This window comes from Macaca mulatta, chromosome 4, assembly GCF_049350105.2.
Source record: "Macaca mulatta isolate MMU2019108-1 chromosome 4, T2T-MMU8v2.0, whole genome shotgun sequence".
NCBI classification, from domain to species: Eukaryota; Metazoa; Chordata; class Mammalia; order Primates; family Cercopithecidae; genus Macaca; species Macaca mulatta.
In genome coordinates, this window is record NC_133409.1 from 95,863,423 (window position 1) to 95,877,715 (window position 14,293).

The 14,293-nt window shown below is 39.6% G+C and overlaps 1 protein-coding gene across 13 annotated transcripts in view; it reads left to right on the top strand.

The window, feature by feature from the left end:
- The window catches only part of BACH2 (BTB domain and CNC homolog 2), a 367,290-nt gene that overhangs the window by 182,393 nt on the left and 170,604 nt on the right, over positions 1–14,293 (top strand). For 4 of the 13 annotated variants that reach the window (XM_077999657.1, XM_077999652.1, XM_077999660.1 and 1 more), the window contains exon 3: positions 11,754–11,854. The exons of the other annotated variants lie outside the window; for them this stretch is intronic. Coding sequence is in view for 3 of the 4 variants with exons in the window: in XM_077999652.1 (XP_077855778.1) it covers positions 11,754–11,854 (101 nt within the window). In the remaining variant the exon portion in view is untranslated. The remainder of the gene's footprint in view (positions 1–11,753; positions 11,855–14,293) is intronic. 13 annotated transcript variants of the gene reach the window in all.

Below are 14,293 nucleotides of genomic sequence, written 5' to 3' on the forward strand. Positions count from 1 at the left end.
GTTTTTTGCTCTTTGAGGAATCGCCATACAGCTTTCCACAATGGTTGAACTCATTTACAATCCCACCAACAGTGTATAAGGGTTCCCTTTTCTCGGCAACCTTGCCAGCATGTTATTGTTTGACTTTTTAATAACAGCCATTCTGACTCGTGTGAGATGGTATCTTGTTGTGGTTTTGATTTACATTTCTATAGTGATCAGTGATATTGACCTTTTTTTCATATGCCTGTTGGCTGCATGTATGTCTTCTTTTGAGAAGTGTTTGTTCATGTCCTTTGCCTACTTTTGAACAGGGTTGTTTATTTTTCTCTTGTAAATTTGTTTAAGCTCCTTATAGATACTGGATATTAGACCTTTGTTGGATGGGTAGTTTGCAAATATTTTCTTCCATTCTGTAAGTTATCTATTTACTCTATTGATAATTTCTTTTGCTGTGCAGAAGCTCTTAAGTTTAATTAGATTCAATTTGTCAATTTTTGCTTTTGTTGCAATTGCTCTTGGTGTCTTTGTCATGAAATCTTTGCCTGTTCCTATGTCCAGGATGGTATTGCCCAGGTTATATTCCAGGGTTTTTATAGTTTGGAGTTTTACATTTAAGTGTTTAATCCATCTTGAGTTGACTTTTGTACATGGTGTGAAAAAGGGGTCCAGCTTCAATCTGCGTATAGCTAGCCTGTTATCCCAGCACCGTTTATTGAATAGAGTCTTTTTCCCATTGCTTGTTTTTGTCAGCTTTGTCAAAGATCAGATGGTCATAGATGTGTAGCCTTATTTCTGAGCTCTCTATTCTGTTTCATTGGTTTATATGCTTGTTTTTGTACTAGTACCATGCTGTTTTGGTCACTATAGCCCTATAGTGTAGTTTGAAGTCAGGTAAAGTGATTCCTCCAGCTTTGTTCTTTTTGCTTAGGATTACATTGGCTATTTGGGTTCTTTCTTCGTTCCATATAAATTTTAAAATAATTTTTTCTAGTTCTGTGAAGAATGTCTTTGGTAGCTTGATAGGAATAGCACTGAATCTGTAAATTGCTTTGGGGAGTATAGCCATTTTAATTATATTGATTATTCCTATCTATGAGCGTGGGATGTTTTTCCATTTGTTTGTGTCTTGTCTGATTTCTTTGAGTAGTGTTTTGTAATTCTCATTGTAGAAATCTTTCACCTCTCTGATTAGCTGTATTCCCAGGTTTTGTGTGTGTGTGTGTGTGTGTGTATGTGTGTGTGTGTGTGTGTGTGTGTGTAGCAATTATGAATGGGATTGCCTTTCTGATTTGGCCCTCAGTTTGGTTATTGTTGGTGTATAGGAATGCTAGTGATTTTTGTACATTGATTTTGTATCCTGCAACTTTGTTGAAGTTGTTTATGAACTGAAGAGCTTTTGGGCCAAGACTATAGGGTTTTCTAGGTATACAATCATGTTGTCTGCAAATAGAGATCGTTTGACTTCCTCTCTTCCTATTTGGATACTCTCTGTTTCTTTCTCTTGCCTGATTGCACTGGCTAGGAATTCCAGTACTATGTTGAATAAAGTGGTGAAAGAGGGTGCCCTTGTCTTGTGCCAGTTTTCAAGGGAAATGCTTCCAGCATTTGCCCATTCAGTAATATGTTAGCTGTGAGTTTATCATAGATGGCTCTTATTCTTTTGAGGTATGTTCCTTCAGTACCTAATTTATTCAGAGTTTTTAACATGAAGAGATGTTGAATTTTATCAAAAGCCTGTTCTGCATCTACTGAGATAATCGTGTGGTTTTTGTCTTTAGTTTTGTTTATGTGATGAATCACATTTATTGATTTTCGTATGTTGAACCAACCCTACATCCCTGGGATGAAGACTGCTTGGTTATGGTGGATTCACTTTTTGATGTGCTGCTGGATTTGGTTTGCAAGTATTTTGTTGAGGATTTTTGCATGGGTGTTCATCAAGGATATTGACCTGAAGTTTTCTTTTTTAGTGTGTCTCTGCCAGGTTTTGGTATCAAGATGCTGCTGGCCTCATAGAGTGAGTTGGGGAGACATTTCTCCTCCTAATTTTTTGGAATCATTTCTGTACGAATGGTACCAGCTCTACTTTGTACATCTGGTGGAATTCAGCTGTGAATCCATCAGGTCTTGCGCTTTTTTGGTTGCTAGGCTATTTATTGCTGAATCAATTTCAGAGCTCATTGTTGGTCTGTTCAGGGAATCAATTTCTTCCTGCCTCAGTCTTAGGAGTGTGTGTCCAGGAATTTATCCATCTTTTCTAGGTTTTCTAGTTTGTATGTGTAGACGTGTTTGTAATAGTTTCTGATGGTTGTTTTATTTCTGTGTGGTCAGTAGTAACATTCCCTTCATCATTTCTAATTGTGTTTATTTGGATCTTCTCTCTTTTATTCTTAGTCTAGCTGATGGCCTATCCATTTGATTATTTTTTTCAAAAAAGGAAATCCTGGATTCATTGATCTTTTGAATTTTCATGTCTCAATATTATTCAGTTCAGCTCTGATTTTTGTCATTTCTCATCTCCTGCTTGCTTTGGGTTTGTTCTTTCTTCTCTAATTCATCTAGTTGTGAAGTTAGGTTGTAAATTTGAGATCTTTCTAACTTTTTGATGTGAGGATTTAGTGCTATGAATTTCCCTCTTAACACTGCCTTAGCTGTGTCCCAGAGATTCTGGTACGTTATATCTTTGTTCTCATTATTTTCAAAGAACTTCTTGATTTCTGCCTTCACTTCATTATTTACCCAAAAGTCATTCAGGAACATGTTTCATTTACATGTGATTGTATGGTTTTGAGCAATTTTCATTGTGTTGACTTCAATTTTTATTGTGCTGTGGTCTGAGAATATGTTTGGTGTGATTTTGGTTATTTAACATTTGTTGAGGATTGTTTTATGTCCAATTATGTGGTCTATTTTAGATTATGTGCCTTGTGGAGATGAGAAGAATGTATATTCTGTTGTTTTGGGATGGAGACGTTTGTAAAGGTTTATCAGATCTGTTTGGTCCAGTGCTAAGTTTAGGTCCTGAATATGTTTGTTAATTTTTCGCCTCGATGATCTGTCTAATACTGTCAGTGGAGAGTTGAAGTCACCAACTACTACTGTGTAGGAGTCTGTATCTCTTTGTAGGTCTCTAAGAACTTGCTTTAAGAATCTGGGTGCTCCTGTGTTGAGTGTCTTTATATTTAGGATAGTAGGGTGTTCTTGTTGAATTGAACCTTTTACCATTATGTAATGCCCTTCCTTGTCTTTTTTTATCTTTGTTGGTTTGAAATCAGCTTTGTCTGAAATTAGCATTGTAACCCCTGCTTTTTTTCTGTTTTCCATTTGCTTGGTAGATTTTTCTCCATCCTTTTATTTTGAGCCTATGAGTGTCATTAAGTGTGAGATGTGTCTCTTGAAGACCACATACTATTGGGTCTTGCTTTTCTATCCAGTTTGCCACTCTGTGCCTTTTAAGTGGGGGCATTTAGCTCATTTACATTCAAGGTTAGTATTGTGTGTGTGAATTTGGTTATGTCATTGTGCTGTTAGCTGATTATTATGTTGGTTGTTTGTGTGGTTGCTTTACAAGTAACACTGGTCTGTGTGTTTAAGTGTGTTTTTGTATTAGCTGGTAGCGGTCTTTCCTTTCTATATTTTGTGCTCCTTTCAAGATCTCTTGTAAGGCAGGTCTGGTGATAATGAAGTTCCTCAATATTTGCTTATCTGAAAAGGATCTTATTTCTCCTTCACTTAGGAATCTTAGTTTGGCTGGTTATGAAATTCTTGGTTGAAGATTTTTTCTTTAAGAATGTTGAATATAGGCCCTGAATCTCTTCTGGCTTGTAGGATTTCAGCCTTAGTGGTTCACTCTTAGCCTGATAGGGATCCCTTTGTAGGTGACCTGCCCTTTCTCTCTAGTTGCCTTTAACATTCTTTCTTTCATTTCAACCTTGGAAAATCTGACAATTATATGTCTTGGGGATGATCTTTTTGTGGAGAATCTTGCAGGAGCCATTGTATGATTCTCTCAAAAAAATAAATAAATAAATGGCATACATTGTAGAGGATGGCCTGGAGAAGAAAAGGATTAATGATAGGGAGATCAGTTTGGGGACAGACAGTGAGATCTTGGACTCTCATCTTGTTTGAGCTGCAGAAAAATAGTCAAGAAGGCAAACATTAATAGCCTGATAATGTCATCTCTGATTTAAATTTGAGACGGCAAAGTATGTACTAGTGAGGGAGAATTGCAAGTTGTAAGCCATCATTTCTCTTATTTTACATGTATATATTTTGCATATGCAGAGAGCTTTCCTGCATGGTATCCTAACACCCATTGTGACTCACAGAAGCATCCACTCAGCAAATACTAATTAATCACCTGATGTGTTCCAAGTATTGTCCTAGATGGTAACAATATGGCATAACACAAGATATAAGATTCCTACCCTTGTGGAAACTCACTTTCTGTTTTAGGAATGCAGACAACAAACTAGCTGTCAAATTAGTGAACAGTATCCTTTCAGAGAACGCTGAGTGCAATCAGGGTAATAAAGGGAGCTATGTAATCCAGAGGAGGGCAGTGTATAGGAAGATGTGTATGGGCAGGCTGGGTAATGCCTAACACAGGAGATGAGACCTAAATGAGGAGAACCCTACCTCCTAAAACCTGGGGGAGGATCCTTCCAGGCTGGAGCACACAGGATAGGTTTAAAGAGATCCACAGGTCAAGTGACTGGAGAAGGGGAAAGAAAAGGAGTACAGGCATGAATGAGGAAATTGAGGCAGCCAGGGCCTTGCAGGCTTGGGCCTGCACCTCAGATGCTGTTCTGTGAGCAATGGGACATCTAAAGTTTGAGTTTTAAGCAGAAGAGCGATGTGATCTGACATACATTTTTAAAAGTGTATCTGGCTGCTCTGTGGAGAAGGGCTTCTACAGAGGCAAAAGTAAAATCAGAGAGACCATCAAGAAGGCTTTTTTGCAAGCCCAGGAGAGAGATGGTGATGGTCTGGATAGAAGATGGCAAGCTAGTGCCACAATTTTCAAAGTGTGGTCTGTGGGTTCCTGGAGGCCCACAAGATCTTATTGGGAAATGCAAGGTTAAAACTATTTTCGCAGTAATAGCAAGATGCTCTTTGTCTTTTTCACAATATTGACATGTGCACTGCCAGTGCAATGTAATGGTGGGGAAAACTACTGGCACCTCAGCATGAAATAAGATAGTGGTACCAAACTGCTAGTTTTTCACCAGCACATACTTACAATAGAACAGAACGCCAATTTCACTTCAGAATATCCTGTATGAAGCAGCAACAATTACTGTTTTTATTAAATCTCAACTTTTGAGTGATATCTTTTTAATATTCTGTGTGACAAAATGGGAAGCACACATAAGCCCTTCCACCATATACCAGAGTATACTGGTTATCTCCAGGAAAAACCCGTGTGCAGTTTGAGTCACAAGCTGAACTGGCTGCTTTTTTCGTGGAATGCCAATATGACTTAAAAGAACAACTAACAGACAAACTCTAGTTACTCCAATTTGGGTATTTGTTTGACAAATCTTTTATCAAAAATGAATGAAGTGCCCTGATACTTCAAGAAAAACAACTGACAGTATTTGTTGCCAATGACAAAATTTGAGCTTGAAACAAAAATTAGGATTTTGGAAAACACATAGCTGCCACTGTAAAGCTTGATAACTTCCCAATATATGAAGGACTTTTTCTGATGAGATTGATGGTGATGTTAATGAATGTGGAGAATTTGGTATTGGATCACGGAATGTGAAACATTCAAAAGATCTCAAAGATCTCCGAACTTAGTGAACAGGTATTTCCAATTGACCAAATGTGTAATGTTATAAAATTATGCACAGGTGAAAAATCCATTCAAAATGCAAGATAGACAAATAGATTTTAATATTAACAAAATAAGAAAAGTTTTTATTGACAGATTTTCAGGTACCACATTTCAGACTCTACATTTTAAAAACTACCACTTGTTGATTTCTGGTGTAGAATCAGAGAATAGCCACAGTTATCAAAAGATGATGAAAATACTTCACCCATTTCCAACTATGTATCTGTGTGAGGCTAGGTTTTCTTCATATCCTTCCATCAAAACACCATAGAGCACAACATATTGAAGGCAGTACCAGATATGAGAATCCAGCAGTCCTCTATTAAGCCAGATATTAGATTTGCAAAAATGTAAAAGTGTTCTCTCACTTATGTTTTGTAAAATGTATTAATTTTCATAAAATATGTGATTTGTGTTCATATACAATGATTTTATTGTTTTTCAAATACAGTGAATTCTATTTTTTTAAGTTTTGTTTTTATTTCTAATATGGCACATATCAATAGATATAACCCACATAATCAAGAACTCTTTGGGGATTTTATTAATTGTTAAGAGTGTAAAGGAGTCCTCAGACCAACATGTCTAAACACTGAGCTAATGAAAGTGGTTAATTTCGAGATGTATTATGGAGGCAGGGCAGATGGAAGTCTATATATTCTCTTTTATTCATCTTCAGATATTTGTCCCAAGCAGTTGTGATGAAAAAGACTGGAAAGAAGTAGGTTTGGAGGGAGGATGGAAGCAAGAATTCTTTTTTGGCCATGTTATACTTGAGATGCATGTTGAATATACAAGTTCAGGTGCTGAGTAGGAAATTGGATATGGAAGTTCAGGAAGAGGTCAGGGGCAACATATAATAAATTTGAGAGACTTCAGCATATAGGTGACAAAACCACAGGCCTGGGAGTGAGTATAGTTAGAGGAAAGAGAAAAGTCCAAGGATGGAGCTCCAAGACATGCCAGCATTTAGATGGGGAGCAGAGGAGGAGGAGCAGGGGAGAACCCCTGGGAGGGAGCCACAGGTGAAGCTGATGAGAAGCCAGGACAGTGTGGTGCCCCTGAAGCCACAGGAAGAAGTGGTTTCATGGAGGAAGTTGACGACTGAGTCAAGTGATAGTGAGAAGTCTTGTAAGATGAGAATAGAGAGTTGAGCATGGACTTGGCAAGACGGGGATCATCACTAACCTTGATAAAAACAGTTTCTCTGGAGTGACAAAAAATCTACAACAGGTTAAGGAATGAAAGAGAAATGAGGAAATAATGGCAGCAAGTAAAGACAACTATTTTGAGGGTCTTCCTTCAGAACAGGGGCAGAGAAAGGGACTGGTTCTGGAGGAAGCTATCCCGTCAAAAAGGGATTTAAGATATGCCAAGGGAAATGGTCCATGAGAGAGAAATTGATGTCCCAGGGACAGCGAAGGTAAATTCGGGAGCATATTCCCTAAGTGAGAGAGAGGGGATGGGGATCCAGAGCTCAAGAATAGTGATTGATTCCTGAGGCGGGGAAAGAGCGGACAGAAAGCCCAAGAATGGGGCAGGTCTTCCCTCTGTCCTCAATAAAAAGGTTAACTGGGGAACAACTAAAATTGAAGAAAGTTACAACAGCTGTAAGACAAGAAGGGCGTAGATTCTGTATTTGGGTGGTTGGTTGCTTTTCGCTAGCTTAAGTCTAGAGTGATGATAGACATTCTCCACTGCCCCAGCCATTTGGTTCTCTTCCTCGGGGCTGCAGTAAGCAAAGAGCCCACCTGATAACCAGCTTATGAGTTGGCCTCCTCTGTCTGATCTCAGGCTGTTTCCAAAGCTGGGAAGGAAGAAGGGAAGAATTAGACAAAAAGTGCTTTGTGATTTCTTTGGTAGTTCACTTTCAGTAAGAAGCCATGGAAGTGTAATGCAGCGTCCACTCATCTCTAACTAGATTCTTCTTGACCTTTCCTTATTATGTCAATTGGAAGAGGAGATGGCTCTGGAGTTGAAATGTCTCCGTTCTCCTTTGGAGACAATAGGGATTGACAGCTTGAGCAGGTAAGTTTAGTCAGGGCTATATTTCATCCCAAGCACATGCTGTCCACCTTCCCATGAGGGTATATTAAATATTATTATTACTATTGATAATTAATACCAGTCATTCCCTTGAGATCTCAGGTTAGTGATACATAACTAAGTCTGCGTCATTTCAAGACATCTCCCAGGTGAGGGGGTGGTTTAAGAAACAAAAGGAAGTGAACTGTGTCTGGTTTCATTATGAGGCTGGGACTTGTATCAGTCCTCACGCCCCATGGGCAGGACTCAGCGGAGAGCAGAAATCCTGAAATCTGTTTCATCATTTAACATCCTCTTGTCTTATATAGTTCTCAGTAGGAGAAATAAATAGATGTGGTAAATATTTATTCAGAGTTTCCTCTTGGAATTTACCAAGCAGGATTTGACACAGCATACACACTGAGCCAATTCCTAAAGGGTATTGTTTACTGAGTTAGTTTTCACCCCGACTGCCCCCTGCTTTGTAAGCCTTGTACAGTTCCATGATAAAAAGAAATTCCCTTGAGCACAGTTCTCTTTCATGTGCTCCTTTGCCACTGAGTGAATAGACAGAAGAAAGAAGAAGGAAACAAGGGACGAGACCCAAGTGAGTTGACATTTAATAATAGGAATAAGTGCCAAGACCTACAGTTGTATCCCACACTCCCACAAAAAAAAAAAAAAAAAAAAAAAATCACAAATAGAGAATGTGGGAAATAAAACACAATAGCAATATGTGAAAAATCCTTGGGGGTTTCATTTCTGTAAGCTCAATCCTAGCCAGTGATGTGATGTAGCTGCCCAAAACATTAATGAAATCGTGGTCTGCATTGTAGGACTAAGAAGGTGAAAGATAGTTCTATGTACTCGTCACTAGTAAAATTGTGCTTTATTTGAGATCACATTTGATAGATATATTGGCAAATGTATTATTGGCTATAACATGGGGTGGGTTTTTTTTTGTTTGTTTGTTTTGTTTTGTTTTGAGACAGAGTCTCGCTCTGTCGCCAGGCTGGAATGTAGTGGCACGATCTCAGCTCACTGCAACCTCTGCTTCCTGGGTTCAAGCGATTCTCCTGCCTCAGCCTCCCAAGTAGCTGGGACTACAGGCACACACTACCACACCCAATTAATTTTTGTATTTTTAGCAGAGACGGGGTTTCACCATGTTGGCCAGGATGGTCTCGATCTCTTGACCTCATGATCCACCTGCCTCGGCCTCCCAAAGTGCTGGGATTATGGGAGTGAGCCACCACGCCCAGCCTATAATGTGGTTTTAAATTGAAATTATGATTTTTAAATTTAGAATTTAAATATTTTTAAAGGCCAATGGCCCAAGACAGTGATAGAGAACCTGAAACCATGTCAAATAATATTTGAAGCAACTAGAAACAACTATCCAGAGACAAGACTTGGGGAAAGAGGAGGCAGAGCCACTGCTTACTCCCTACCATGTATGTAGGTGTTACCCTTCCTCTGGTTGCCCTGTAGGGCAAAACCAGTGTTTTTAGGCTACAAGGAGACAGATTTGCCTGTAATGATGCATGCAATGATCTGGTACATATAATTCTCCAAAACTGACTTGGCAGTACCTTTCTTCTCATTGGAAGTATTTAATCAGTGCTGCCCACTTGATGGTCAAGACTTTGATACATTGAACTAGCTGATCCCCAAAATGCCTGTCACCTCATAATAGCATAGTCATGCATTACTTAACAATAGGATGCATTCTGAGAAGTACATCATTAGGCGGTTTCATCATTGTGCAAACATCATAGAGTGTACTTAATGCAAACCTAGATGGTATAGCCTACTGCACACCTAGGCTGTATGGTATAGCCTACTGCTCCTAGGCCACAAACCTGTACAGCATGTTAGTCTACCAAATACTATAAGCAGTTGTAACACAGTGGGAGGTATTTGTGTATCTAAACATAGAAATGGTACAGTAAAAAATGGTGTTAGAATCTTATGGGACCACCATCATATATGCAGTCTGTTATCAACTGAAATGTCATTTTTCAGCTCATGACTTTATTTACTTCACGGAAAGTGTAGGTTTGCTTTTCATTAACCATCTACTTAATTAAAATAATGAGCTATGAAGGCCAAATAATAAGAGGTGGCTACTTCTCCAGAGCTACTTTTGGTACCTGAGGAGAATTTTATGGAATAAATATCTTTGAAATGTTCTAGCTTTTTTGAAACTTCATCTTTAAAATATGAAAAGGCCCTCTCCTAGCAGTCCTTGTCTCAAAGAGAAAAAGAAAAATGTATTGAATGCAGACTGAGGTCAGCAAGCCCCTCTGCCCTGTTTCCTTCTTCCCTCTTCTGAAGCTCAGTTGCTCTAGAAAGGAGCTTTGGAGAGAACAGGAAACAAAGTTGATGCAAGAGTCGCACTAAGTCTAAGAGAAACCGTTGGTGCAATCTGTAGTTGTATTGTGGGATAAGTCTTAAATAATTACTTTGAAGATTGGAGCCCCAAATTTTTAAATTTAAGGTCTAAAAATTCAGTCTTTTAAAGCAGATTTTGATGACTAAAACCAGGAAAATGGCCCCATCCTTCACTTTTCTTCTTGTTCAGTTGGTTAGCAGTAGAATTACCACCCCCATAAACAGATAAAAGGACTGAAAAACAGGAAGCAACATCAAATAGTTTTAAATTACTTTGGGAAACTCCTGAAAGTGGGTGTAATATGTGTGGGCCTTTAAAAATGAATCATATTTATGCATTTGATGTACAGCTACTTAATTATTTTTTACAGTTCAGCCTAACGTTCATTGGTATTTTTATTTTCCTGCCTATGTTTTGGTCCTTACTTGCCATGTATAACTGCTGCTGGTTTGTGTCCCACTGGTACACTGAGTTGTTCAACCAGCTGCTGATAAATGCATTACAAAGTATGTATGGAATAAAGAAACCACAAGAGATGAAAGTATTAGGTAATTTTTTTTTTTTTAATTAAAGTTTGCTTAGTTGGCCCATAGCAAGACCCTGATGTATTTGGCCGCAGCCAAACAGAGAAATATTTGGCTAAGCTGTCTTCAGCACAGTGTTCCCAAAACAAGTGAAGGAAACCTTTGTTGTGTGAGCACCTTGATACTCTGGAAATGCCTTGCAGCCACCTCCACTTTATCATCCAGAGGGTCGGTGTCTGCAACGTGGGGTGTGTGTAATGCACAACTGCACATCTGCAATCTGAAGGCTTCCCAGCCCTGATCCACATGGCTCTGGACAGGTCTGGCTCTAATATTTATAGGGCTCCAGACAAAGGCACAATTGAAGCTCATATGCCGTACACTTAAATATTAAAATTTATGAATCAGACTAACAAACTGGTTGTATAAAATACGTTCTGTCCTTCTGCCTTGATGTAATGACCTTTCAGAAGGCCAGGTTTAAATTGAGAATTATCACTCTCCTTAGAGTTCCAAATGGGAACATGGTGGTATGGGGGAAACCAGCATACACCTACCCGCTTCCTTCTTTCCTGCTCCTTCTCCTCCCACTCCCCCAGACCCCCATCCTGCAGGGGCCTTGAAACATGCACATGGACACACCAGCCCAAATGTCCAAGATACATGCACATCTCTGTAAATAGCTGCCCTTGGCCATTCTCTCACCCTTCAGGTGGTGTAGCTCACCAAAGGGAGGAAGGACCGAGGGAAAGAGCATCCACTGACCCTGGGAGCTCGCTTGGGGCCCCTTGGGTGGGAAATTCTGAAACAGTTTAAGGGAGAGATCATAAGACAGATGGGGGACGATGCCTCCCTGGCCTAACTGAAGGAGAACAGAGTCCTTCCTTGCCTAGGTCTAGGGGCTGTGCTGCCTGTGGGCATTTAAATAAAATCTGCAGCATCTCCTATTTTGTCACGACATCAGTTCTTTCTCTTCACACAGAGACCACTCCTGCCTCAACTCCAAGGGCCAGAGCGAGTTGGCACACCCTCCAAGAGGAGCACCTCGCTTCTGGGAACAGCAGGAGCAGCCTCATTGTTGAGGTTTCAGTAAAGTATTTTGCCTGAAGTTCTCTTACTGGTTCAGCCTCTCCTTCAAGCTTTGTTTCTGTTCCCTCTGAACACTCCACCTCTTCACACACACCTAGATCTCTAACTTGAGACCTGGAGAAAGAAACTGCTCTTTTGGGGGATACATCACTCAGCGCTAACGTTTGCCCTCTCCAGAATCAGTGATCTCAATAAAATTGTGAAGGATTGGAACATCTTTTTGAAAATTATATCAGGGGACCCTTGATACCTGCGAATTTTATTTGGTGCTGATTAAGGGTCAGTATGTCCCTGTGATGCATGTGGCCCCCTCTTTGCCACTTTGTCGGTCACTGACCAGGCCAGTTCACCTCTCTACACTTCATTGTCTGCATCTACAAAAAGTGAACAATAATTCATGCGTGTTTCTATTTCAAATGGATGTTTTCAGAACAAATTTTTAAATACATATACGAAGAGCAATCAAAATACCCAATCAGTCCCCTTTCCAGTAGAACTTCATTTAACTCTCCAAGAGCTTTTGTATATTACCAAGAAATAGGATTCAGACTTCCCTAAGTTGACAGAAAAGCACGAAATCTGTTTCTAACAGATGTTCCCCATGATCCCCCAAACGTAAACATGTTTTCAAGATGATGGTGAGACAACCTGTTTACACAAGGAAGTACTTTAAAAAGCAAACAAAAAAGCATCACCCAGAGCAGTCATTGTGATCAAAGTGCCGTCAATTATTAGGGTGTAAAGGGAACTGATGACTCAACTTAGCACCACCGCGGTCTCCAGATTTCAGTTTCGTAACAGAGTTTCTTTTCAGGAATATTCTTCATATACACACAAATCCGATTTTCTTTCTAAAATGTTTCTCGATTTTTGTCAAACCGAAATACCAGGATCTCTTCAAAAGATGACTCCGATAACCAGATGATGCTGAGATGAGCATCACACAGACACACTTCCCCATGGAGAGCAAGGTTGCTACTCGCTGGGATCTTGGTGCCTGGGAGGAGGGACAAGGTCTTCCACACAGCAGCTCCTGGCTCTCTCTGCTCCTACACCTCCCCAATTAGTCAGATGCAGCATAGAAACTCTCAGACTGTGTGGTGGTAGAAAATAACTTTCTAAATCAATCAAAGTGTGATATTTTGATCCTTTCACATGCCTGGGTATTCTGGGCAAATGCATGCTCAAATCAGTGACTCATGGATCAAGATGCAAAGTAGGTCTCTGAATGCTGGCTAGAAATCAGTTTTTAAACCTGAAGCAAAATATAGTCTGGTAAAATATATATATATATTGTGTATTGTGTATTGTGTCAAATTTAGCAGTTTTTGTGAAAATAACTACCACTGCCCCTCAAAGTATTGTATATTGGGAGTTGGCCCTGAGTTAGAAAGAAGAAGTAGGTTAGCAGAAGTGTCTACATAAAAGCCCATAAGAAGTCTTAACTGATTATTGTTATTTGAAATGGAGTTTCGCTCTTATTGCCCAGGCTGGAGTGCAATGAGACAATCTCGGCTCACTGCAGCCTCCGCCTCCTGGGTTCATGTGATTCTCCTGCCTCATCCTCCCGAGTAGCTGGGATTACAGGCACACACCATCATGCCCAGCTAATTGTTTGTATGTTTAGTAGAGATGGGGTTTCACCATGTTGGCCAGGCTGGTCTTGAACTCCTGACCTCAGGTGATTCGATGGCCTCGGCCTCCCAAAGTGCTGGGATTACAGGCGTGAGCCACCATGCCCCGCCCGGAAGGCACTTTTTGAAAGTTTCATTCAAAACTCCTTTAGAGTGTGGTTTCCCATTAAAACAAACCCTTTAGATTCCCTTCGAGAATGGTGAGGCCAGACCCTGTGGCATCTTCACTGAATGATACCCCTTTAAACAGACTTTAGGGATAGGCTGGAAACCTGACCTCTTTTTATAATACCACTTCTATGGAAAATAGATTCATGTCTCACCATGTATCCTGGAGTCCCAGGAACTTTTCAGATCATTATATGGGCTGTCAGTGGCAGTAGGAATGCCACCAAGACTATAACCCAAAAGCAGGATCATTACCCAATGCCACAAGAAGGGGACAAAAAATAGTATGAGCTCTTTATAGTAAAGTTTAAGTCATGGGTTTATGTGCCAGGATCTTCCTGTGATTCAAAATACTTAAAAATACTTGACTGCAATTCATTAAAAGAAAAAATAAACTACACACAATAAAAGCCTGTTAGAATGAATAATAAACAAGATCATCAATTTTGCAGGATGAAAGTTCAGTCTACAAAAATCAATTTCTGTACACTAGCAAGAAAAATGAAATTACAAAAACAATTCCATTTACAAAGTGTCAAAAATAATTAAATGTTCAGGAATAAATTTAAGAAATAGAAGTGCAAGACTTGAACACTGAAAACTACAGAATGCTATAGAAAGAAATTAAGGA